The sequence below is a fragment of the Takifugu rubripes genome, chromosome 6 (assembly GCF_901000725.2).
Source record: "Takifugu rubripes chromosome 6, fTakRub1.2, whole genome shotgun sequence".
Taxonomy (NCBI): Eukaryota; Metazoa; Chordata; class Actinopteri; order Tetraodontiformes; family Tetraodontidae; genus Takifugu; species Takifugu rubripes.
This window is the reverse complement of record NC_042290.1, coordinates 794,255-821,489: the sequence shown is the minus strand read 5'-3', so window position 1 is coordinate 821,489 and position 27,235 is coordinate 794,255. Positions and strand designations below refer to the sequence as shown.

Below are 27,235 nucleotides of genomic sequence, written 5' to 3'. Positions count from 1 at the left end.
CCTGGTGGACACCCCCTAAAGGGATCAATAAAGTACTCTTGAATCTTGAATTGAATCTTGAAAGCCCCCAGGTACAGATGCTCAGTTATTTTAACAGTAAGCTTTTCTACTCCATCCAGCTCCAAGCAGTGTGTGACCACTAGGGCCTTTTCATAGACATTTTTACAGGGTACCCAGGCTCTGTCCATGGCATGCGAGTCCTGATAAACAGTCCTCTCTCTATGTTCAAAGCCTGTACCCACCTGAGGGATATTGTATAGTTGGGGATGTTGGCTATCCCTGTATGTCCAGGCCTATAACCCTGGTTACACCATACAGAGAGCCAGTGACGAATATGATGGTGGCCAGGTTCAACAGACATCATGCAAAAGCCCGTTCTGTGATAGAACAGGCTTTTGGGATTATGAAGACCAGATGGCGGGCAATATTTTTTAAAGCTCTGGAAGTGAAGCTTGCATTTGCCACCAAGGTCATTGCATGCTGCACCATTCTGCACAATGTGTGCTTGCGGAATGGTCACAGCATGGAACCCTCAGAAGAGGCACTTGATTCAGAAGACATTGGTCAAATGCAGCCAGACCTACAATGTGGAGAGCAAATTAGGAACAGACTGGCTGCAGCCCTGTCAGCACCAACCCACCTCCCACCAGCTATACATGACCATGATTACATTTAAGACTGGTCTTCATAATCCAGAGTTTTGACGTCTGTGACGAGATGACGTCTGTTCAACCTGGCTGCCATCATAAAGTCTTTTATTCTGGCAGGTTCCTTTTAATTTGAATCATTTTTGGGTTCCATTTTTGTAAATAGTTATTAAAAAATCCCCAAAAAAGGATAAATGCAACTTCTTTATATGTGTGTGTTTATGTAAATAGTTTTCTTTTCAAAATCAAAAACTGTATCAAATAAATTTAAACTTTGAATAAAGCATTTGTTATCAATCATATGATGCCAAGAAAGCAATCTTTGAAGTTAACTTGATTTAAACAATTTAATATATTCTTTTTTACATTTTATCTATCAATTTCTCTAACATACTTAAAAGTCTCTCCTCCCTGGCTTCCTCTCGTGTTGCCCTTTCCTCGGCCCTCTCCAGCAGCTTCAGGACCATATTGCAACGCTGGCGCTTGTGTGGTGTTGGCCCTGGTTCCTCCTCCTCTGTCCATGACTCTCCATCAGGTCTATCTAGGACTGAATCTGGGGAGCCTGACTGAGAAAATGAATGGCTCTCCCCTCAGGCTGAGTCAATGAGGCATGGGGGCCGAATGGAGGGCCTGCCACCTATTGCCTCATCCATGAGAGGGAACTATTTCCACTTGTCAGCAGTGACCTCCCCAGATTTAGTGCCAGATCATGTTGGTGGTCTCTGAAGCTCCTACAAATAGGGAATAAGCGAATAATTCAAACAGTAATGCAACATTTGCTATAATTATTAGTCTGTCACATTTAAACCAAATTTAAAACAATTATTACAAACCTTGTAGGTTCTTTTTAAGGTTCTCCCACTTTTTTGCTGCTCATGCTGGAGTCAGCATTCCAGTGAGGCCAATTTCCTTTAACACTCTACAAGTTGGAACAAGGACATAAACAAATTGCAGAAGTCCATCAGTGTAGTTTCTGATGATAGTGTAATTTCTTATTGTGATCACACCAGATTCCAAGCTACAGCAATAAAATACAGTCCTTAATAACATTTTGCCACCACCCACTCCCATCCTGCTGCAGCAGAAAACCTCTTCCCAGAGAAGAGGTGGTCCTTCTCCATCCGGCATCAGATCAACTTGCTAATGTCATTGTAACTCCCTTAAGAAATAAATTTAAGACATCAGTCTGCATTATGTTAATATCACTCCCATAGTACTTTAAATTTCCATTTGAAATGCACCAACTCTAGCAAAGTAGAATAAAAGCGGAACATAATCTAATACAATGCTTCTAATCGCGCATAAATAAATAAAGGCAAAAACATATTTAATATGGAGGCAGCAATGTTCCGCTAAAGTGAAAGAATTTTACGCTTTAGAAAGATATGTGAAACAAATAAATAGCAGACAATACATACATTTGTTTATCATCTCTCCTCGTTTACCCGCCATTGACAGATCATCACGTGAGACCGCAAACACTGATGGGATACATTTCTGAGTTAGGGTGCATCGGTTGTACACTACTTTACGCAGTGCATTGGGGGATACATTGAGTGCACTACATCGGGTAACGTGCTTACTAATAATTCGGACACTATTTCAAAATGGCGTGCACACTATTGAGTGCACTATTTAGGGTATAGGGGTGGTTTCGGACACAGCGTAAATTCTGGATGTCAATGGAACTAACTAGTACGGTACTCAAGAAAAGTAATAAAATAATAAAAGCTCTGACATGAATCATGTCACCCTTCTTACCTGGGAAGGAATTTTAATCCAGTCAAGGGTGGTCACTGGAGTTCCATCAGAGTTTCTCAAACTCTTTTTCACACCTGCATACTGGATCCACTAGATCACATTGATTAATACCCCCCAGATTGCACATTTTGGTTGGGCGGCCAGCTCTGGTTCTGTCTAAACTTCCTTTTCTGGGGACCATTGTGCTCCAGGGAACCTTTACACTGTTCTAAGATGAAATGTAAAAAAGTGCACACATGTCTGAGATGACACTGCGCTCCGACAGAACCCCTTCTTGAGGACCAGCTTCTTTTTTTTGGCTGTTCCCTAAGGATTCCCCACTGTCTTCGTCCAACCCTTTCTTCAGCATCCTCCTCACTACATCTAACTTCACGTCTTTAACTACATCCATAAATCTCCTTTATCATTTTCAAAAGAAGGGTCTTATTGTTAGGATCCATCTGCACATGCTCCCGATGCTCTGGGAAGAAAAGAACCACCTGGAGAGTCTCTGGAGAACCTGGAAGAAAATGTTCGGCCTTCTAGTGACCACGATTTTTTGGCTTTCCAGCTTTTGCTTCAAGGTCTGCACCTGTTTTTGTAGCCTCTCCTCCTGTGTTTGAAAACTCACTCTGTCCCGATGAAGTTTCATCTCAGCCTCAATCAGATCATCCATCAACTTTGTGATAATCTGCCTCTGATTGTTCAGCGTCTTTGTGAGTGTTTCAAAAGCAGCTTTTTGCATGGACGAGACTCCGGCCGTCTTCGTCCTGATGTTAACAGAAGTTTCCAACCTGTGAGATTACAACTCCTTCATGCTTTGAATCATTTGATGGTTGGCACTCAGTTTCGCCTCAGCCTTGCGCAGATCCTCCCTTAAACTGTGGATGATCTTCTCCTGGTCGCCCAGTGTGGCTGCAAGAGTTTGATAAGCAGCTTGTTGCATGGACGGTACGCTGGTTGTCTTGATCTTGCCGCCTTTGGCAGCAAGAGAATTGTCCAACCTTTGCCTGTACAACTCCTTCATTCTTTGAATTTTGCAAAGGAGGACCTCTTTTTCTCTCAGGGTGTCATTTGTCAATTTAAATTGCCGGTTGAGCTCGATTTTCAGGTCATTGTTTAGGCGTTTATGAAGTGCATCGGATGGGAATAATGCCATCCTCACTGGTTTATCGTCTTTCTAAGACCGTCCACTTTATTCCTCTCACGAAACTCCCTTCTGCAGCAGAGACTGGGGATCTCCTAGTCGGACATCTTTTTCGTCTCCAAGGATTCCCTAAGGATATGGTATCAGACTAAGGACCTCAATTCACACCATGAGCCTTGGTGAGTCTCTCATCTGGGTATCATCCGCAGTCCAAAGGTCAATTGAAAAGGACCAGTCAGAGTTTGGAGAGTGCCCACAGATGTGTGGTTGCCAGAAACCCTGCTTTCTGGAGTTCATTTCTACCCTGGGTGGAGTATATAACTCTATAACTCTGCTGGCACCGGTTTATCGCCCTTCATGGCTTCTCTGGGGTACCAACAACCATTGTTTGGCTTTCAGGAGGATGAAGTGGTGGTGCCCTCTGTCCAGGTCAACCTGCGTCATTGCAGAATTGTATGGAGATAGATCTGTTCTGCAGGTGGACTCCGAGAAACTGGCTCCTCATTTCATTGGACCCTTTGTAATTGACCATATCTTTCAGCACTCTGCTATGCATCAGAAATTGCCCCATCACTCAAGCTTCATCCTACTTTCCATATCACTCATGTGAAGCCAGTAGCTCAGCCGGATCTAGTCCCTGAAATCCCCTCCCCAGGTCGTAAAGGGTGGTTCTGCCTATACGATTCAGATTGTTTGACGTGGTCTCCAATTCCTGGTGGACTGGGAGAGGTACAGTCCGAAGGAGCAGACATGGATTCCCTGGGATTATATCTTAAATGACAGTCGCCTGTGTGATTTTTACTGGGACCATCCTGACAAGCCCAGTTGGGTGCCCATTGAGGTGGAGATACCATCAGGGTCCTGGGTATTTGTTTTGGTTCTTTGGTGGTTTTTTCCCTGTTCCTGCTCTGCTCTTTCGCCAGGGGGTGTGGTGGAGCCACTTTAATGCAGCTGTCACTGGTGACAGTCATACCTGCTGCCAGTCATACCTGCTGCCAATTGCTATTGACTGGCTATTTAAGCCCCGGCTCCTGTTCACCAGTGTCCGATTGTTCCATCAGTTTTTGGTAAACATGGAATGAGATTGAATTCATTTAAGATTTAAAATTGTGTTTCTGTTCTTAGCTTAAGGTCACTATGCCTCTGTCTTTTGTGAAGAAACACAGTGTTCAAACCTTTTTAAGACCTATTTGGCTGTCTCCTGTCTGCATTTGGGTCCTGTTCAAACGAAACCGTAACAATACAAGGGAATACAGCTAACTACTGGACTCACACAATAACATTCCAATTCTTTAATACCATTTCTGCCATTTTGCACACACCTGAATATTATATATTTCTGATATGCATATTCTTCAGGTAAACTCCTCTCTGTGCTATTGTACAGGTATACAAAAAGACTAATTATCCATAATCCATCTTGGATTATTACATATATTTTTTATATATTTTCTATTCTAATTTCATTTTTTTGTATTATATATTTATTATTACTTTTTGTTCTTTTTCTATCCTTGCATTCCTGAATGTCTTTTCCTCTGTGTGTTTTTGCTGCTGTTGTGCTGTAAATTTCTCCATTGTGGGACAAATAAAGGAAATCTGAATATGAATTAAAATACTATTGAGATTAGACTGCTTAATTAGGTTGTCTACAGGAGAATAGAATATAATTATTATTTCCCCATCAAAATTATATACAATAATAAAGTAATCAAACTGGATACTTCACCTCTTCCTTATGTTACAGAACAATAACACTGTTATTACCCATATTTTGTGCTTCAGATGTGTTGACTGCCTGATGTATTGTAGTTTGTAAATCATTGTGAGCATTTGCATGTATGCTTGATTAACTTGCAGGTTAAGGCCCAAGCACAGTGGGCATCATCCTGTCTGCACAGCCTGAAGACCCCAACTGACAGCCTTTCTCAACTTGATTTTTTTTTTTAAACTTTGAATATTCTTCTTGTTACACAGTTTTAATGTAAGCTAAGTATTTATTACTCAAAAAACAATATTTTTTATTTGAGTATTATTCTTATTACACATCTTTGATGGTCCAGATTTATTTAATATCATATTTTCTTTCTTTTCATTTTATTATTTTGGGATATTATATTTTTTCAGAAGTACTATAACTATTAACTATTGTAACTAGTAACTATTGTGATGATTTACACAGCCATGGTATTTCTCAGGTATTTCCTGTGAGTGAACTTGCTTGGTCCAGAGAGCAAAGGGCTGGTGCTACAGCAGCACCTGGGTGCACACCACAGTCCCAGGAATATCTGTTCAGGAAGAGATTAACCAACTCAGTTATAACAGTACTGCCTGGGCACTGCGCTTTCACAGCGGTGGCACCAAGGCTGTGGAATGTCTTGCCCCCATTAGACAAGCCCCACCACTGCCTCAGAACCACCTGTTCTCTGTGGCCATTTATTCCATCTAAATTGATGTCTTTTAATTTGCTGTTACTTATATTTATTGACTGATTTTATGTATATGGGGCAGTGGTAGCAGTGGTAGTGGTAGTCTGTAGGGGACTAGGCTGAGGAGGAGAGGGTTTTTGGTGCGTCAAAGGTGTTTTAGTAGTTGGGGAGATGCCAGGACACCTTCAGAGAACTGATGTAGAGGTCTTTTAACTGTGGCTTAGTCCCGTCCAAGAACAGATATACTGTATATTTACACTAAAATAAAACTAAAAATAATTCTTATTATTGGTTTTACCAGCAGTGACCCTGGAATGTCTATTAGATCACATGAATATATTTAAATGGTGATCTGAAGGATCACAAATGGAGACACCGTGCTGCAAATACATTAGGATCTCACTGGTAAACGGGAATCATGACGCAGCCTCAAGGAACACATAAGCCAAGTATGTAGAAAGATTAAGAGGACAGACAGAAGACTGAAAGATGTTCTCTGAAGAGGTCCCCCCCCATATCCAGTACTCTGAAACTGTGCACTAAGAGGAAGGAAAGAGGTCAGTGACCAAGATGATACAAGATCCAAGACAACCCAACCTGCTGAGTAAACACTCCAGGGGACTGCAGAAAAAAAAAGAGGAGCAGCATCATGGAAGGACGATTCTGGACATGTCATGGAGAAGATGTGGCTTTTGTCAAGACGACACAGGCTACTAGTGGATGGACTCCAGTCCCACAACAGAACAAACCTGTTGGATGTTGTGCCTACTAAATTTAAATGTGTTTGGAGCTCAGTTGGCTTCCAGGCGCTGCTCCAGGTGGCCCTGTGACCCTGCGAGGGGACAAAGTGGTAAAAGATGGACGGATGGGTGTTGCTGCTGTGTTCAGTGAACTGAGTGGATACTATTTAACATTACCTACCTGTAACTGCCAAACTTAAAATCCAAATAAATGTTACTTCAAATCATTTCAGGATGATGTTTTGTGAATGAGGATTTTCATTTAAACTTTTTAAAAACAAATTTTATCGCCTATTGTTATTGACATTTCATGGAAATAAGACTCATGTTAAAGAGTTTAACAAAGGTCTTAAGATCCACCACTTCATTATCTGAGGACATCTGAGTGAACACGATTATCCAAAACTAGAGCAAATCTGCACAGAACTGTGAGTATCGTCCAACTGCCAGGTCGAACACCTGGATCAATTAGGAATTAATCGCCTGTGTCTCACATGACCCGAGAAGGCGCCACTTCCGCCGCAGCGGCTTCCCACCTGAATACCTGTTGTTTGTTGAAGGTATCTTTTCCCAGTCTTTCCAAACGGCGTGTCGGACCGGTCGGACGGGTTTTGAAGGGCCGGGCAGGTGAGGCGGTGCGCGAGGAAAGGAGGGGGCCGGCGCGGAGCTCTACAAACAGGAAGGAGACAGAAACATGGTGCGGTGACACAACGGCCCCGACACCGACTGAGAACAGGACCCGTCTTTTAATACCGAGCCGCGGAGGGAAGACACACCGTAAGTCCTGTTACCCACGGAGATGTGTGCGTTTGCGCTCGACTTTAGTTTTGTCTTCCGAGGTGTGTGTGGATGGAGGTTCACCTGGGCGGCTGCGGCTGTGCTCACCTTGAGAACTTGTCGGGAGTTTCTGTTTGGGGAGAAATGTGCTCCAAACTCATCTTTTAATATTTACTTCACCGAACTTTAACCCTGAGTGCGTGACCTTGTTGGTTAAATTTCATAAATTGTCTTTGAGCCTTAAAAACGCTCACATCTCTTTAAATAAAAATAAGGTTTGACGATTGCATTTCTAGCTTTTCCACGCCCATAAACGGCACCTATCCAAATTAAATGTTGAGCATTGTACAGGTCATCTATCATAGAAAATAATCACATTTCATTTTGTCTAAGTAAATGCCCTTGTTGGCAAACTGTAGCTGTTATATATTCACATTCTTTTTAGAGATAAGAAATTACTATTTTATTTGAAATGCTCTTGTGACATATGTATAAACTGGTACTTTTTGGATCGCTGAGGTGGGTTTTAAAAGTTTTAGAGTCAGGTACAGTTTCTACGAAGATGACAATCGTCGTCATAACTTGTTGCAAATGGCAGAATTTGAATGAATGGTACATTCCAAGGTGCTCTTAAAAGGTCTACCAGAGGAAAGAGCTCAGACCACTCATTCAGGTCACATCTGCATGTGTAATGTTCTTTGATTCACTTTGCACTCTGTCATTTACATATGTGGAGTGTTTGGAGAAGACTGTTGTGCTGTTGAGTGGATGATTTTCTAGATGCTTGATGGTTTTCCTGCTGTGTCGTCAGTAATTTAACCCCCAAAATGAAATGTGTGGCAAAGGTTTCCTGGTAGCAGGTTTAGTCACACGTATCCACTCAGCACGCATGTGGAAGCTGTTCTTAAAGTCCTTTGATTAGGGAAATCTGTGTGTCTCAATGGAAATGATTGAACTTTCAAGAAGGAAAATTTGAATTGTGTCTTGAGAAGCAAATGTGTTGAGGGTTTAACTCAGGACAGGCGACAACATCACGTCCTAAAAGTGTTGGACTCGCTAAGTTCTGTTCCACAGAAATGTGATTTCACTCACTGTTTTGCCTTTTGGATCTTTATTACCAAGATACACTCATGAAGGCATTTGTTGATATTGTTATTTTTAACATTTTGGTAATGGTGTTCTAGCCAACTAATTATAATTAAATGTCTTCTTGGTATTTTTAGATCTACCTGTTGTAGTGACAAATTTGTTTTGAATGTACTCATAATTTAGGGGCAGGAATAAAATGTAGCACTGTGTTATCTATGTTTATCTATATCTATATATTTATATTTAAGTTAAGATGCCTTTTTATTCATGCATTTCATCATTATTTAATGCCAACCCTCTCAAAAAGATTTCTGTTTTGAGGGACCATTTTATTATTTTCCCCACCAACTGTACAGAGCGGGAGTCATCTGTGTCTCTCTGAGCTCATTTATAGTGTGTATTGGTGTATTATCTGCACTCCAGCTGAGTTAAATGCAGAATCACCTCAGACAGCAGCCAAGCGTTATTATCATTAAACCTCATTAAGCTTCATAAGTTATCGTCACAAACAGTAGAGATACTCTTCTATTTAACTTATTAACCAATCCAATTATTACTTTTGTTTAATTACATTCAATATATGGTAAAAACTATTTCTTTTAATGCTTATTTGTCATTAAAATCCTCCCGAATCTTTTAACAGTCTTACTTTTCAGTCAGACTGAATATTTTTCTGAATTCTTATTTTTTTAAAAAGGACAAAAAGTAAGGATGTGTGGGCTTTACCGATACCAACCAATACCAGTATATGTGGGGTTCCCCCGATCATTAGCATCACACACTGGAATTAAAACATTATATCTACTTTTGACAATATATGTATGTATGTGTTCATGTGTTAATTTGATATTAGCATAAATTCCTCTTAGACCATAACTTGCATCTCTCATATTTGGAGTGAGAGAAGCTGTTGAAAAGTTTGATGTATAATCTGTGAATGTTCTCTAAAAACTGTGTCATCAAAAGAGAAAACAAATATCGATAGTTTTGGATATTACATTTTAATGTCTTAAAAGATACATCTCCTGGATGCACTGGGACACATCATCAGTGATGTATCCTGGGTTCATAGGGTGTTTCGGGTCTCACAACATCATACACCCTCGCCCAGGCGACCCAGCCGGGGTGATCAAGACCCGGCTTGTGTCCCAGTAGCAACCCACGGATCTGCCCTTTTCAGCCACAGCCACCTCGTGGCTCTCTCTGCAGCTTCACTCGCAGCTTTAATTGCCCTCTTTTTGGCTGTCCCTGTGATTCCCAGTCGGCCAAAGGCTTTGCAGAGGGAGCGTCCTGCAAAGCCTCTACAGCCAACTTCTATGGGCTCGTAGAAGGTCCTCCTGCCCCTGCACTCCTCCACCAGCTCCTGATACTTGGCACTTTTCCTTTCGTTGGCTTCCTCAATCCGCTCTTCCCAGGGCACTGTAAGCTCCAGCATGATCAGGTGTTTCGAAGCCTCTGAGGTGATGATCATGTCTGGCCGTAGAGACGTTGTTGCGATGTGCTGGGGAAATAGCAGTTGTTTTCCCAGGTCAACGTGCAGTTGCCAATCAGTAGCTGTGTGGAGGAGTCCCGTTGATATCTGTGGGCCTGCACGAGGTCTCTCTCCAGCTTTTATGAAGGAAATTGCCTTCTTCGGAGCATGATGGTGTTGTCAATATCAGCCGATAATATCGTAGGCCAATATTATGGGATAGGTACAGTTGTCATTGGTGTCTGGGGATAATTATAGCAACATTGTTCCCAGGCACATAACAATGTGAGGAGGTTGTTGGTTGGTTTCTACGTACAGACGGATGCTAATTATTCTTTTTTTTTCTGAAATATGCTTTAGAGAAACCTGCATCTGCATCATTCTGTTCAATAAAGTTGTTTCTCACCATATCAAGAAGCTGCTGATGGCTCCATATGGTCTGATTAATGCTCTTGAACATGAATGTTTTAAACACCTATCTGAATCTCTAGTGTTTGCTTTTTGTCATATAGACACTTGGAATTCACAGCTCATGTCGCTTCTTGTGAAACATAGGCAAGTCGGCCATGATTCTGGGTGACACTGGTGTAACTGTGGGCTATCAAGTCCTCAAATCTTTGTTTTTCTCACTGGTGGAAGCATTTGCTGGTTCTGCTGGCTAAAAGCTTCTCGTTACACTGGGTGTTCGGGGAGGTTTTGGCGTGTCTCGGCTTGTGTGAACATGATTCCTCGAAGTCCTGATGGTTTACTAATAACAAACCTCAGGAATATATATTTTAGTTGAGTGCTCTGTTTCCTGGATGTGATACTCTTGTTTATATTAGAGATAATTTTGATATAAAAAATGTTACTTTCATGTCGCTTCTCGAATTTTTTCCACAATTTTCATCACTTGTTTAACCTTAAACAGTCTCAATTACAGTTTTGTAAAACTATAGATAGATTAGCACAGCATCAGGAGTAATTAAAAATGCCTTTTCCCTAATTTATCTACTCTTATCTCATGGAAATGACATTTACACTTCTAGATCTTATTTCTAAAACAACCCATTCATAAATTTTCCCACCAACAATTGATGGAAGGTGTAAAAACTCTGAGGGTTGCGAGCACTGTAGCAATCTTTCACATGTGATAGGAACTTTCAGTGCAGAGGGATTGCTAATGTGCTGAACGTACATTTTGATAAAAAGACCACATAAAATCTTGTCACGGCTGTCAGGAGAAGCTGTGAAAGAGAGCCAGACTGTTGTTGTTGTCACGTTTGGCTCTGCTGTCTGTTTGAACCCTCCTCCTGACTCGTGTTTCACTGTCGTCATTCAGGTATGTTCTCTTCTATCCCCGTCCTTCAACCCTTCCCCCTTGACTCCCGCCCTCCATTGTTCCCATAGCGACACCCAGCCAGTCACCAGAAATTGTTTTTAAGGACGTTCTACTGTCACAGCTGAGTTGCTGTTGGTGAAGCTCCGATTGGTTGGTAGCTTCTCTCGCACAACTTTGCTGCTTTTTTGTGTTATTTGTCTTTTGCCATCATTGACAATGGCTTCAGAACCCACTCACAGTTCTCATGTCCTCTGGGCAGGGAGGGGTGGTTGGATCCTCTACCAACCACCAAACTGTTGGAATAGTAAAAAGCAGCACACATCAGAACCCATGTTGTTGTCAGGACCAAAACCACATCATGAATGTGGCCAGACCTGTTTATCGACACCCATTATCTGACTGCTCTTTTAGTTTCCAATGGGCAGCAGTTCCAGGTGCAGTAAGGTGTCCAATGGTCACGGGAAATAAGCCTGCATGGGCCATTTAGTTAAAACACAGGTGGTAACTGTTGTCGCCCACACAGCACTGCCCCAATCAGACCCATCAGAGACCCGATGGGGTCCGACAGAGCTTGAGATGTTACAATAAACGAAGCTTTTTTTCATCCTTCTCTCATCCTATGTCACTTTATAGCCAGGGTTTATATTGTTCAACAGGCAGTAAGGATGTGATCAGAGCGAATTTTGCCCGCAGTGTTCCTGGTTCCTGATCTTGTAATTCAAGGTTATTTTTAGCTGCGTGCGTGCCTTCAATGATAAAGGATTGTCAAGTTTGTGATTGACTGTAGCCGTGACGCAGGGCTTTAGTGGCGCTTGTGTTTCTTTGGTGTGGCTGGTTTGGTTGGATGCTGCCGACCGTAGACGTGGTCAGAGGTGCTGAGAAAACATCAGTAGATTCTATTATCTATTAAAATACCCACCGCTGTGGCTCATGTCCTCTCAGGCAAACTCGTTCTCTCCTCACTCCAGTTGTTGCTACAGATCTTTAGGAGGTCTCGGCTCATTGAGTCGAGCTGAGGTTTGTTTTCAGGAGTAGTTGCTGGAGTCTCCTCTGCTCGCAGACGGGACTGATGATCTGTGGGAGCTGCTGGTCCATACCATCCAACTAACAGGTCACCCACCAGCTAACCTCTCCCGAGTCATCGCTGCTCACCACAAACTGCAGATAGATTATCGTGAATTGAACTGTAGTGATAACCTGTTGAGGAAGGACGGCATAGAAGGGAAGGGTGCAGTACCATTCTTCTTTCACACACATCTACTGCCTGACATTTAACACACATTTTTACAGCCTGACTAATGTCTCTGATTCTTCATTGTTAAACCAACATGACTTTATTAGTATGATTTTTGCTTTTGTTGGGTTCACCTGTCATCATCATGGCAGTAAACCTGTTTGTTTTTTCATCATATTCTTCTTTTTCTTCGGACACCTGAAGTGCCAAGATGAGCCGGCGCCATGTGGGCTCCCTGGAGCCGGACGATGAGGTCATGCCATACAGTGATGATGAGACGGATGATGAATTGGATGCCAGTACTGAAGAGGAAGAAGAGGAGCCTCCAGGAGCTCCTCAGCCCCCAGCAGGACCTCAAGTCTCTGGTAAGACTTACCCAACCTTACTCTAATGATGAAATCCATTTTATACTGTGACCCTGATGTTTGACAAACATACCATGTCAGAAGATTAAATTTATGCTATAGTGAAGAGAAGAACCTCTTTTTCAGAGATGGCATGGAAAGTGAAAGCCAATGACCGGCCTTATCACCATCTACCAGAGTTTCAGAAAAAAGTCTTCCTGTGTATAAAGAAAAGCAGATATTCGGTAGGTTGACTTCAGTGTAAAACTGTTTTTAGGGTCATACTTGAAGGTTTTACCTCGCATTCTGGTACAGACCCCTTCTTAAGTATAAGGATCAGCTCACACAAGCTGGGGAGAACATTTTTGGCTTGTTTTTATGATAAATTGACAACATCTTGATGAATTTCCAGTTATCGAACACATTCTTTCTTCACGTCTGTCATTGGTTTCCTGTTTTTGCTGCAAATATGACTTTTCTTATAGAAAAAAAATCATTCCCCTCAAAAAGAACATCTATAGCTGAGTAAAGATCTTGCTCTACCATTGCCATTTTTTTAATTTGCAAAAGATTTATAAAAGAAATATAATTAAAAGCAGAAATCACTAATCTAGAGATGTGTTTTTGTCAAGTTTTTGCTGAGTCATTTTAACTCCCTTAGCATTCCCTGAGCTGCTGAAGCTGCGTTTGAACCTTGCCAGCAATGGTTTCCTTAATGTTTCCTGTTCTGCACAAAATAAATGGTTCAAGAGTGGAAAACGTAATTTCTCGATAAATGTGTAGCTCGTCTGTCAGGCGTTGGCAGTCCCTGGTTTCTGTAGCAGGAAGTTAACAGAAAAGCGTTTGTCGACAATCTTTGTGGATGCTGAAGCCTGAGATATTTTCCAAAGAGGAATAAACGTAACGGCCGCTGCTCCCGTAGCACAAACGTAGCCTCTTTATTTCACAAGATGGGACAAGCAACAATGTTCAGTGCTTAGTGACACTTATGGGCTTGACTTTGTGTCAATAGTTTGTGTTTGAACATTTCCTGTTTCAACAGGCTCTGGCCTGGACGAGTCCTTGGGTTTCATTTAGAAGTGTCTTTAGACACATGGACACAGGCAGGGAACTGGGAGTACATGTGTGAAGGTTCTAGGCCCAGCCTAGACTAAGAAATCCTGAAATAGTTTCTGTGGAATCTCTTGAAAGGCATTGATTAAATCCTGATTTATGCTGACACCATCATTTCTGTGCTTATTAATGCATCGTGTGCCTCATCTGTAGGGGAATGCCATCAAAACATACAAGTACAACGTCCTTACCTTCCTACCCCTGAACCTGTACGAGCAGTTTAAAAGAGCCGCCAACCTCTATTTCCTGGCTCTGCTCATCTTGCAGGTCTGTCTATAAGCTCTCCTCTTCTCATACGTAAGATCTGCAAAATCCAGCAACATTTGAATGCAAATAATCTGATTTTGATAGATTATTCCGGATATTTCCACCCTGCCGTGGTACACCACGCTGATTCCTCTGGTGGTGGTGCTGGGAGTCACTGCCATCAAAGACCTGGTAGATGACCTGGTAAGTTAGATCACTGGAAAACCAAGGTATTTCTCAAACTTGTTAACAAAAGCGGCACCGGCTTTCGTTGTTGTTGTCTCCAGGCTCGCCACCGGATGGACAAAGAGATCAATAACAGGAAGTGTGAGGTGCTACTGGAGGGCAGGTCAGACTGACAGCGTTTATCCTGAAGCTGTTGCACTGCTGCAGTGATGAAAGTGACCTGACTTCTGTCCTTCAGGTTTCAAGAATCAAAGTGGAGGAACATTGAGGTTGGAGATGTGGTTCGACTAAAGAAGAATGACTTTATACCGGTACGAGCGCGGCACCTATTAGTGCCAGCCTTTGGATGAAGTCAATTCCTAAAACCTATTATTCTACTTAAAGCGGAGGTTACTGCCATTCATTCAACAGAATGGTCAACTGTATTGATTCTTCTTTCAATGCAGCCCCTGAAGGGTGTGATGACTTTAGTTTCTTGTGTTCTTTTCCAAGGCTGACATCCTGCTGCTCTCCAGCTCCAACCCAAACAGTCTGTGCTATGTAGAAACAGCCGAGCTGGACGGGTAAGAATGATGCAGGCGTACAAAGGTCTGACAACAGCATTATCTGGATTGTGGCATTTGAATTTGTTTGTTTTCGTGTAGAATCACCACTCTGATATTTTCGTGTAGAATCACCACTCTGATAAGGTTTTATTTGCGTTATAGGTTGAGTCAACAGTTTAGTACCTGTTAAGAGGAATCTGCCTGCGTAAGCACTTGGTACAAGACTTGCGGGCGAGTGTGCTGGAGTATTAAATATGAACCACCTCAAAATCAAATAATGCACCCTTTTACTGTTGGAACTACACTGACAAAAACAAAGAAACACAGCTGAACCAGCACGACCAGTTTGGTGGTGGATCAATGATAGTCTGGGCAGGCAGACAGAGTGCAACACCAGCATTCAGTACAGACCAGGAGACAAACCCATCCATGATTACTGGTAGTTGGTATTGGGCTTCTTTATTATTTTTTTTTCATCTGTACTTGTGAAATGTCCTAGGTTGTCTTCACAAGTAAAGCTGCCAGGCTGCACACGTTTCCTGTGCCCGGATGTGTGCCTGCTTTGCCCCCTTTATCTAGTTTGCATCAGACATGACTTGTGTAGATTGTATCCCACAATGCATTTCACCTCGACCAGATAATCACAAGTAGTGTGTAGCTAAATGAACAGCGTAAAGATTTTCACAAGTTGCAAGAAAAGTCGCGCTTAAACTCACACAGCCCGTTAAATTTGTATGTTTTCCTATTTTTATTATACACAAAAATTCAGGGCAGGGTGGAAAGTATGTGAACCCCCAGGTTAAGGACTTCTCTGAGAGCTAGTTGGAGCCATTAGTCAGCCTACCTGGAGTCTGAGCTATGCGAGCAGGTTGGAGGTGTTGGGTAAAGCCAGGTGTGAGTTTGATTCACACAAGCTCTCAGAAGACCAACCGTCAGGAGCTGTTCCTGAAGTGTCTCTGAAAGCTCTGATGTTCCTGTGTCCAGGGTAAGATAGATGGTCAGCTCTGCTGCTACTCTGCCTCAGCCTGGTCGTCCTGTAAAGATGGCTTAGAGCTGAGAATGATCAGTGAGGTGAGGAAGAATTCTCCAGTGTCGACCAGCAGAAGTGGCTCATGCTAACATTAATCAACACAGAGTTGATGGGAGGACAGACTCTGCTGTCCAAACAAAACATTGCTGCAGGTTTGAAGTTTGCCAAAGGCCAACTGGTTCCTCAGCAATACTGGCAAAATAGTCCGCGGTCAGATGCAACCAAACCAAACCAGTTGCCGGCCTCGTCCAGTGCTGTTCTAGGCTCCCTCCCCAGGAAGTTTCACACTCAACACCATAATGATGGCCAGGAGGATCCACCCCTGAAGTGGACCTGAAGAGGTCTCTTGGCTAAGTGGCGAAACGTCGTCGTAAAACTAAAGGAAGTCCAGTTGAATTGTCTTAAGCCACAGTTCTCTCTGACCTTCATGACTGGGAACGTTCGACATTAAACCAAAATTGAGTTGTTTGGAGAAAAATGCCACACAACCTCTTTCCAGATAATTCCAGCTTAAGGTGGTTCCAGTACTGTAAACATGAACTGGTGGATGACTGGTTTTCACCACACAGACACCAGTGATGGTGGAGTCGTGGCTCAGAACAACTGGTTGGCTTCTGTTTCTGCTGGGTTCTTTTGAGAGGAAGTTCCTGCTCGGAGGATGTAGTCTGGGCTCGCTAAACTGTCGCACCCTTCAGATTTACTTCATATCTACACTCCTTCGGCTGGTTTGGATGTTATATTTATAATTATAATGTGTGATCCTTCTCTACAGAGAGACCAATTTGAAGTTTAAGCTCGGACTCAGAGTGACTGATGAGAGGCTGCAGCGTGAGCAGCAGCTAGCAGCATTTGATGGTGAGTGTGGTTGTCCAGAAAAATGGCAACATCAGCTCCTCTTTTCTAAATCCATCTCTTGATGTGCTGCATTGTCTGTAGCATTCATTGAGTGCGAAGAACCAAACAATCGTCTGGACAAGTTCACGGGGACGATGCGGTGGCAGGATGAGCGCTACCCTTTGGATCTGGACAACATGCTGCTGCGGGGCTGCAAGATCCGGAACACGGAGGAGTGTCACGGGCTGGTTATTTTTGCAGGTCTGAGTCGCAGCTGTACATGTGATGAGATCACTGATGCACAAGCTCACTCCTACAGTCATTTTTAAACATGTCTAAAGTTCAGGGTCGCGATAAAGGTCACGTTTGGACACTTTAAGTCTGTATTGACTTCTAATGTCCAGATGAAATCATAGCGCATTGACAGTAATTTTAATAAACCTCCAGTTGTGAGCAGTGATAATGGAGTCATGATACTGTAAATATTCACTGTTTGTGGCAGGAGCTGACACCAAAATCATGAGGAACGGTGGGAAGACGAGATTCAAGAGGACTAAAATTGACGAGCTCATGAATTACACCGTTTACACGGTGAGTCTGTCCCTCTTTATCAGTGGAGGAGGCAGAGGAGGAAAGGTCAGGAAGCAGATAATAAGCTACAACAGTTGTCATCATTCTATGATTTGTGGTTATTTTAGAATGAGGCAATTGAGGGTTTATTATTGATACAGAAGAGCAGCATGTTGATTTCAGAAATATTTCTGAGTACAGATGAAAAATGGTCCAGCTTTTTTAATTGTCAGGGCAAGTAGTATAAAGTGCAAAAGAGTTATATAGTTGCTTTTATATATATAAAAGCTTCCCTCCTGGGGGTTAGTAAAACCTCTTCTCTTCTATGATCTCCTGTGACCCTGCAGATCTTTGCTCTGCTGATCCTAGTGGCAGCAGGTCTGGCTATCGGTCATTCCTTCTGGTATGAAGAGACCGGCTCCAAAGCCTGGTATCTGTACGATGGCAGCAACCAAAGCGCCTCCTACAGAGGATTCCTCAGCTTCTGGGGTTACATTATTGTCCTCAACACCATGGTGCCCATCTCGCTTTATGTCAGGTAAGTTAAAGGTCCTGAAGCCTTTGCACACGCGTTTTTTTGTAACCATGGAAACGCCGTCTGCGCCTCACTTAAATGAATTAACGACTGTTTTAGCGTGGAAGTAATTCGTCTTGGTCAGAGTAAATTCATCAACTGGGACCTGCAGATGTATTTTGCAGACAAAGACACTCCAGCAAAGGTGCATTAAAAGTATCTTATTCATATTCTTTATCTTCACATATCTTTTTGGAGCTGCTTCCACAGAAAGAATAAAAAAATTGACCTGTTGTCATACTTTCACCTTTGTGTCTCGATCGCTCCTCCAGGCTCGAACGACCACTTTGAATGAACAGCTTGGCCAAATCGAGTACATCTTCTCTGACAAGACAGGAACTCTGACACAGAACATCATGCAGTTCAAGAAATGCACAATTGGGGGGCGCACCTACGGTACCCAGCTTTCACTTTGCTTCTGTACAATCGTACTGTGAGCAGTTGACATGGGCTGTTTCCGAAACCACCCCCTATACCCTACATAGTGCACTCAATAGTGTGGACGCCATTTTGAAATGGTGTTCGAATTGTTAGTGAGCATCGCTGTACCCCATGTAGTGCACTAAATGTATCCCACAATGCACTGCGAAAAGTAAGCAAGCACCCTAACTCAGAAAATGTATCCCATCAGCCTTTACTGATGGGATACATTTTTTAACATAATTTCTACTGTGTGGTTTGATAAATGAAAATTTTGGAAATAAGAATTTTTTTTCAGTAGTGGTCCAATATGATCATCTTAAAATATTACAACATAAATGTGTAAAAAAAATAAATAAAAAAAATAAAATAAATCAATCTTCACTGATCCCCCCGCCCCTCACTTAAAATTGTTCTTCGGAATCCTCCTCACCAGGTGACAGAATCTCAGTAAAAGAATAATTACAAAGATGAAAAGTAGCTCTGGATCCATTTTTTGATGAAAAATTGCTTTATTAAATGTTTTCACTAATATGACTTGAGAATGTACCATCACGTCTTGGCTTGAAAATGTCAAGGGACACTAATTATTTTAGGTAATAAGTAATTGTTATTGTATTGTTATTGACATTAATATTTGTTTATTATATAAAGTTAATTATAGGGTAAAATATTGCATTTTCATAAAATGACCACTGTATGTATTTCTGATAGGTTAAAATGATTAAATTGACCTGGCCACTTTTGCCGGCGACCGGTTTCGTAATTATTATGCGACACCATGACGTCTCTTTACGTGCGCCCTAAATGACGCCGTTGTCCGAATACTAACTTTAAATTGAGTGCACTATGTAGTTCACTCAATCCATGTCCCCCATGTAGTGAGGAGTGAATAGGGAACGAGTGTGTGGTTTCGGAAACAGCGTTAGTCCAGCAGCAGCTTTGCTCAGTGATGGACTGAATGAGGCAGAAAGAACAAAGCTGAGCCAGCAGCGCCCCCTGCGGGCGTAGCTTCGCAACATCAACTGGTTTGATGGCAGTACGAGCTTCTGAGACATGTTTTATTTATTATTTTATTTAATTTCTGCATGATATTGATATTTCTATTTTCATATTTCTTTTCTTTTGACAAAGACGTGCTGATATTCAGCTGTGATCAGTTCAGGTGCTCCTTTGCGAGTGTGCATGTGATGTTTTTCTGTCGTCTCCACAGGTGACCCGACTACTGCAGAGGGAGTGACCCTGGACCGAGGAAGGGTAAAAACAACCACATTACAAATGAAACCATTTATTTAATTGTTTATTTTTAACAGGCAGCCTGAACACTGTCCTCAGAGGAGAGTGTCTGGCTGTTTGTCTTTTTCTTTTTCTCCAGTAAAAATATTAGAAGAACAACAAGGAATGATATTGCTTAGTAACAGCTTTCGTGTTTTCCTCTCAGCCAGTGGACTGGAGCTGGAATCGTCTTGCTGACAGGAAATTCACGTTCATGGATCACTCTTTGGTGGCCTGTATCCGATCCCGGAAAGACAAGGATGTCTTGGAGTTCTTCAAACTGCTCTCGCTTTGCCACACCATCATGGTTGAGAACAAAGAAGGTGAAAATCCGAGGGCTGGCTGCTGTGCTGTGGAGACTGAATCAGTTTCACTGACTGTTTCTTTGATGTGTGGACAGGAGAGCTGGTGTACCAGGCAGCCTCTCCTGACGAAGGCGCCCTGGTGACAGCAGCCAGGAACTTTGGCTTCGTGTTTTTGTCTCGGACTCAGGACACCATCACCATCAAGGAGATGGAGCAGGAGCAGACCTATGAAATGCTGGCACTGCTGGACTTCAACTCTGTCCGCAAGAGAATGTCCATCATCTGTACGAGACGCACTGCTCAGATATTTAAAGGCTGCTTTTGGTTTTCAGTGTTGGTCCACAAGACTTGGAGCCAAATATGCTGGGAAACAATCTCTCCAATAGTTAAATGAAGTTGAGCCGTGCATGAAAACATTGATGTCAAACTGACATCAATATGTCAAAACTCTGACATGAATACGATGATGCAACAGTTAATTATATCTTGACCGCTAGCCATGCGTTGCTAGCTAGCATAATCCTAAAGCACATTTTACGACGCGTTGCTTAAATTTTTATAAAGTCAGTCAAGGATTAACACTAAAAGAATGAGAATCCTTTTTTTCAGTTGTATATATTTATAATCTATATATTTACCCTGTATATGAAGACTTAACAAGGAGTCTTACTGGCTAAACTGGAAACCAGTCACAAGCAGACGGATGATCAGCTTTTTTATGCAGAGCTTTGTCTGAAGAGCAGTGTTTGACCTGTGCTCCTGTCTTGCAGTGAAGTTTCCTGATGGACGTATCCGTCTCTACTGCAAGGGAGCCGACACCGTCATCTATGAGCGGCTTTCCCCAAATTCAAAATACAAAGAATCTACACAGACTGCTCTGGATGTGGGTTTTCCTCTCATTTAATTCAGTGTTTCTCAAGAAGACGGCAGAGAGAAATATCTTTAAGGCCCACAGTGAATGACCCATGCATGGCTTTACCTTCTGAAGGGAACCACACTCTGCCTTTTGTGTTCCAGGAATTTGCCAACGCAACCCTGCGGACGTTGTGCTTGTGTTACAAAGACATCAGCACGGCCGAGTTTGCAGCCTGGTCCAGGAAACATAAAGAGGCCCAAGTGGCCATGGCCAACAGAGATGAGGCCCTGGACAGGGTGTATGAAGAGATAGAGAAGAACCTTATGGTGGGTGAAGCAGATGTTCATAACTGGTTGAACCGGCTGGGTGACTTTAACTGCCATTTAATTTGGTACTCGGAGTCACATGTTAGTCACACTTTGTTCCATTTCTTCCTTGTTCCACTTTGTTCCATTTTCCAGCTGATCGGAGCAACCGCTATCGAAGATAAACTTCAAGACGGGGTTCCAGAAACCATTGCCAAACTGGCCAAAGCTGATATCAAGATCTGGGTCCTGACTGGAGATAAAAAAGGTACCATCACTAGAAAGAGGAGTCATAAACATCTGCTCAGACTCCTGTTTCTAAGAACAGACCAAAAACCTCTGTTCTGTCTGAGGAAGTTCAGGACAACCGCTCCCCCCTCTGGCTGCCGTAGTTGTTTCAAGCGTTTCATCTCCTCCTCAGAAACCGCTGAGAACATTGGATACTCCTGCTCACTCTTGACAGATGACATGAACATCCACTACGGCGAGGACGTCAAGTGAGTTGATAAATGTAAACTTCATCAGCAGTTGATGGTGCTGCAAGGTCTTGCAACAACAATCCCATAAGAGCTCTGTCAGACCTTCAGATTACTTCTAGAAAAGTGTAAGCATCTACATAACCTTCTTCCTGTCTCCAGTGAGAAACTGAGGATTCGTCAGGCTCGCAGAAGAATCGAGCCTCAGGCCGTTCGTGTTGGCAAAAAGAGACCCGTAGAGCCGTTCTTCAACGAGCCAGGCAAAAATGCACTCATCATCACGGGGGGATGGCTGGTAACTTCACCGTCAACACCTGAGTAACAGTCGGGTTTGTTACAAATGCAACCACGGGCAAAACACCGTCTTTTCTCTCTCTTAAGAATGAGATTCTGTACGAAAAGAAGAAAAAACGTCGGCGTTTGCGTCTGCGCCGCCTTGGGAAGCGACTGCCTCCTAGCAGCCCTCAGGACGGACAACCTATGGACGACCAGGAGAAAGAGATGAGACAGGTGAAAGTGAACACAGGAAACCTTCCTGCTAACGTGCACGCAGGAGGAGGGTGACTTGATGGGATGTCTCCGCAGATCGACTTTGTAAACATGGCTTGTGAGTGTGAGGCCGTCATCTGCTGCCGCGTCACCCCCAAGCAGAAGGCTAACGTAGTGAGTCTGGTCAAGAAGTACAAGAAGGCCATCACGCTGTCCATTGGAGACGGAGCGAACGACGTTAACATGATCAAAAGTAAGCCCAGGTGTCCCTCGCTGCCAGCGGGGGCAGGAAGGAGGGATGGATGCTAGTGGGTTGAATGAGGGGTCGTTCCTGGGTGAACACGAGGGTTTAGACGAGGGGTGTCGCTGTTTTGACCTGTCGGTCTTCTGCTCCTCCAGCTGCAGACATCGGTGTTGGAATCAGTGGCCAGGAGGGGATGCAGGCTGCCATGTCCAGCGACTATGCCTTTGGTCAGTTCCGTTACCTGCAGCGCCTCCTGTTGGTGCATGGACGATGGTCTTACATTAGGATGTGCAAGTTCCTCCGTTTCTTCTTCTTCAAGAACTTTGCCTTCACACTCGTCCATTTCTGGTACTCCTTCTTCAGTGGATACTCCTCACAGGTCAGCACCACCTGCTCCCCCTTCATACTGGAGCTGCTCACATAATCCAGTAGAAGCCTTAATGTCATGAGAACTAAACTATCCAGATGTGCAGTAACTCTTCCTGGTCCACAGGTTGCCTATGAAGACTGGTTCATCACTCTCTACAACCTGTGTTATAGCAGTTTACCCGTTCTGCTAGTTGGACTTTTGGACCAGGTAAAAACCGACTGTCCTTGTGGGGCAACAGTAACAAAACTGTGTTCATTTGTTCCTCTTCCTCCTCCTCATTACCATCTCCATCATCATCCTTCTCCACCTTTCTCCTTCAGGATGTGAATGACAAACTTAGCCTGAAATTTCCAAAGCTCTACCTGCCTGGTCAACAAGGGGCACTGTTCAACTACAAGAACTTCTTCATCAGTTTGTTCCACGGCATCTTCGTCTCGCTCATCATCTTCTTCATCCCTTATGGAGCCTTCCTTCAGACCATGGGACAGGACGGAGAAGCCCCCTCTGATTACCAGTCCCTGGCTGTGGTCACCGCCTCGTCCCTCGTCTTTGCTGTCAACCTGCAGGTTGGCTGCACAGAAACACACATAGTGAAGAAGTTTTAGTGGCAAGTCAGATCGCTGACTGTGGTCTGATGGCGCTTTGTTGGTGAATTAACATCTGGATTGGCCTTTTCCTCATGTCTCAGATCTCTTTAGACACCTCCTACTGGACATTTGTCAACTGTTTTGCAGTCCTGGGCAGCATAGCCATTTACTTTGGGATCATGTTTGACATTCACAGTGCTGGAATCCACGTGCTCTTCCCCTCAGCGTTCACCTTCACCGGTCAGTCATGTCTTTAGCTTTGCTGCTTCTGTTTCAGAGAAACCTTTCAGACTTTTTACTCGGGCTGTGCAAGTACCAAGGACCAATACGTGTATCGCACCGGCCCCATACGGATACGTGTATCGCACCGGCCCCACCGGCCCCATACGGATACGTGTATCGCACCGGCCCCATACGGATACGTGTATCGCACCGGCCCCATACGGATACGTGTATCTTATTTCAAAGTATCGGCACTTGTAATAATTGTCAATGCAGCCACTGATACTCAATGCAATGATTGTCCGTCTCACCGTGACGGGCTGAAATAACATAAAAAGTGCCACAAAGATGTTAAAAAAGTGTTTAAAACAATCAGACATTGTTTTTGCTTCAAACAAAGCAAATTCAACTATTATTGGAATAACTGCATTTTTTTAAACGTCTTTGTGGCATTTTAATTTTGAGCCCTGTCACTGTGATGGACAGTAATGTTTTTAATCCAGGATCCATCAACTAGAAACAATATGATGCTATTTGAAAAGTGTGACATAAATGACATAAAACACATTGAATTACATTAAAGTAGCTTAAGTTAAGTTAGTTCAATTATTCAATTTGGTTTGTCCAGATAGGACTTTGAACTTTATCTGGCCGGTCTTGAGTGACCTCTAGAGGTCCTTCATGTTTAACCTTATCACCTACCCAAGTCTGAAAAAGACTGCAATCAAATGTCCTGCTTGCGAGTAACCTTCAGCGAGGTTAAACAGCCGAGGCCAGTTTCTCTGCTTTCTGATGGAAACGTGTCTTTGTTGTGGGTGACCAGGTGCAGCGTCCAATGCTCTGCGTCAACCCTACCTGTGGTTGACCATCATCCTGACGGTGGGCATCAGTGTGCTGCCTGTCATCTGCATTCAGTTCCTTCATCACACCATCTGGCCTTCAGTCGGGGACAAGGTGGGGGCCTGGAAATGGCCTGAATGAATGAAATTTGACACGGTCACTACAATGTGGACAGTGTTTAAGCCTAAAATTGTCCCCATCATTCCTCAGGTCCAAAGAAACAGGAAGAAGTATGAGCTGGAGATGCTAGAAGAGGAGAGGAGGAAGCCATCAGCCTTCCAGCGTGGCAGGCGCTCCCGGCGCTCTGCTTACGCCTTCTCTCACTCGCGCGGCTACGCCGACCTTATTTCATCAGGGCGGAGCATCCGACGGCGCCCGGCAGCCCGCGCCGCACCCCAGGAGAGCATCAGGGAGGTCCCTCGGAGAGAGGCTGAGAACATCTAATGAGGGCTGAGGAGCAGCTGGAGCAAAAGTGAGGAGCTGGCAATGATGGAGAGAGGCTGTGGTGGTCATCAGGAACTGCACAGGAAGCACTCCCCAGTTTAACCAGCAGGTTTGGTCCCACACCACAGAAATGCTCTGGTCCTGAGACCTCTGCCTCCAGCTCCTTCTGCCCATCACCTGAAAACTCACCGAAGACACAGTCCTCCTGCCCTGGAGGTTCCATGTCACACAGTAACGCTGTGACCACAATGTTATTCAACTCAGGAATTTTTAAAAGACCATAGTCTTATTTTTTTAAATTAGTTTCTCCATTTCAGGCGGCAGCACATGAAGCTGTGTTAACTGATGGCTCTGCTGCCTGCTAGATGTGTGGAATCTTTTACTTGTTGTTGCAACTGCATTTAATCCAGGTTCCAATTCAGGGATTATATAGTTCTTCGCCGTACAGCTGTAATGTGACCTTTTAACCTTTTATTGTAAATCAAAGAGGGATGCTGCTGTTCCGTCATTAGCACGTGTGAGCGGAGGTTCAAGAGTGCCTTAATTTAAAGTAAATAGTTAACAGTGATGGCGCTGCTCACAGGTGAGTGTTGAGGACTATGAGCAAGCAACCTCCTGCTCCTGCTCTGGATCTTTTAGAATTCCTTTAGGATCATGAAAGATGCTGGTCTTTTTATCCTTTTCCAATGTAAACAGTCCTTCATGTTCATTATTCTTCGCTTCAGACTATATATTATAGTACTTTGTGCTTCTGAGGAGGTCATGGCCTTCATTATGTTGTTGCTCTTCTCCATGTTAGCTTCCTGAGATCTGAATCACGTCTTCCATAAATGGTGAAACTAGAATAAGGATCGTTTTCCTGTGTGTCACTGAGGTTTACAATCATCCAAAGAAGCCAATCAGCTGATGTTTCCCTGAATGTCTGATTCAAACATGTGTTTAGTGAGGAAAGAGTGGAGCCAGAAGATGAGCTGCTGCCGCCTGGATCTCCAACACTTGGATCTGTCTGATGACGGTGTTTTATTGTGTGGTTGTTAATAAAAGCCAATCTGAAACAAGTGCTCGTCACACAAGAATCTCCTGCTGTCACGTGTTGAGGCCATTCGGCTGCTCTACAGGACAGGTTTAATATCTACTACATTATATCTCATGAATGAGCTCCTAAATGGTTGGTGAGCTGGTTCTCTGCAACCTTTTAGACATTTCCAAAATCAAGAATAAAATTGATTCATTTGCTTTAAATTAATTTAATATAAAATATATTAATTTGATATAAAATATTCGACATTCTAACATTAAAAGTGACATCTGAGTATGACTTTATGCAGACTATTGATGTTTGTCTCCTGTTGGTCAATCATGAAAGAGGTGAGATTTTGGTGTGTGATTGCTAATCACAGTTAAAATTCAATCAATCTTTATTTATATAGCATCTTTTACAATCAAAATTGTTTCTCGGCACTCTCCAGAATCCCAGGGCCTGACCCCAGACAAGCAACAGTGGCAAGGAAAAACTCCCCTTTAACAGGAAGAAACCTTGAGCAGGACCAGGCTCATGTAGGGAGACCCTCCTGCTGATGGCCGGCTGGGTAGAGAGGGAGGAGAAGGGAGGGTACAGGTAGAAGGAGAGAATAGGTAGAACATACAGAAATACATTATATTAATTAAAATAAACTGCCAGTAGAGTCAAGTTGAGTGGGTCAGTGGGGTCAGTAGGGCAGCATGCAGCGCTGAAGGCGGCGATACCGTAGATAAATACAGGGCAGGGGGCAGAAAAACTACACAAGAAATAACAACGCTGGTCTAAAATTGATCCAATTGGAACTCTCGGTGCTAAACCCAGTCCGAGAGGGCCGTAATCCAGCCGGGGCATCTATCCTACCAGGCAGGAAAAGCCTTCACCAAGTAAAAGACATTCAGGTTGCTGTGAAGCAGGTTCTTGGGTTTTCCTTCTTTTGGCCACTTGAGGGCAGCATATACACACCAAGGCAGCATCAGTGTCACGCACGTTCATTACAAATCGTCCTGACTGAAACTTCACACGGACACACGAAATACCGTGTAATGTTCTTTTATGAATGATTTCCTATTTCTGCCTTGCATGGGTCTGACTATCCCTCCTGGTAGAGGTTCACCTTCATGTATTTATTTACTTCATTTCTTCCAGAAACTAAATAATGAGGAATCATGTATTGCATTAGACCTGATGTAGCGTCGCAGTCAAAGGAGAGTCTGGATACCAAAAACTGGCATCATTATTTAGTTTATAGTTATTACAGAAATCTGGTCAAATAGGTGAATACAGCAAGTCAGACTTTAATCAGCAGCTCCATCTCGGTTAATTCTGTGAGCTGTCTCTGAATTA

General features: G+C 43.3%; 1 protein-coding gene and 1 long non-coding RNA gene across 2 annotated transcripts; one reads left to right on the top strand and one right to left on the bottom strand.

The window, feature by feature from the left end:
• Positions 1-1,055: 1,055 nt before the first annotated feature.
• LOC115250203 (uncharacterized) lies at positions 1,056-7,575 on the bottom strand. The gene is made up of 4 exons (XR_003888794.1): positions 7,480-7,575; positions 7,248-7,372; positions 1,481-1,566; positions 1,056-1,378 (listed from the first exon to the last, which is right to left on the bottom strand). It is a non-coding gene; the product is annotated as an uncharacterized lncRNA (long non-coding RNA).
• Positions 7,202-25,943, top strand: atp8b1 (ATPase phospholipid transporting 8B1). Its single transcript, XM_003978743.3, has 30 exons — positions 7,202-7,480; positions 12,800-12,960; positions 13,087-13,184; positions 14,206-14,319; positions 14,404-14,502; positions 14,586-14,647; positions 14,723-14,795; positions 14,977-15,047; positions 16,832-16,914; positions 16,996-17,154; positions 17,396-17,484; positions 17,811-18,001; positions 18,098-18,182; positions 18,310-18,433; positions 19,671-19,714; positions 19,899-20,055; positions 20,133-20,321; positions 20,808-20,920; positions 21,055-21,219; positions 21,355-21,466; positions 21,620-21,695; positions 21,837-21,969; positions 22,056-22,184; positions 22,260-22,416; positions 22,563-22,786; positions 22,901-22,984; positions 23,098-23,343; positions 23,466-23,604; positions 24,410-24,540; positions 24,637-25,943. The coding sequence occupies exons 2-30, from the start codon at positions 12,807-12,809 to the stop codon at positions 24,868-24,870; spliced, it is 3,735 nt and encodes a 1,244-aa protein (XP_003978792.1). The 5' UTR covers positions 7,202-7,480; positions 12,800-12,806; the 3' UTR covers positions 24,871-25,943.
• The last annotated feature ends 1,292 nt before the right edge of the window (positions 25,944-27,235 follow it).

Excerpts from the sequence above, each read along its gene's own strand:
- atp8b1 (XM_003978743.3), top strand. The coding sequence starts at position 12,807 with ATGAGCCGGCGCCATGTGGGCTCCCTGGAGCCGGACGATGAGGTCATG. Across the intron at positions 16,915-16,995 it reads GCAGCTAGCAGCATTTGATG|CATTCATTGAGTGCGAAGAA; the intron begins GTGAGTGTGGTT and ends CATTGTCTGTAG. Across the intron at positions 18,002-18,097 it reads CCCATCTCGCTTTATGTCAG|CGTGGAAGTAATTCGTCTTG; the intron begins GTAAGTTAAAGG and ends CGACTGTTTTAG.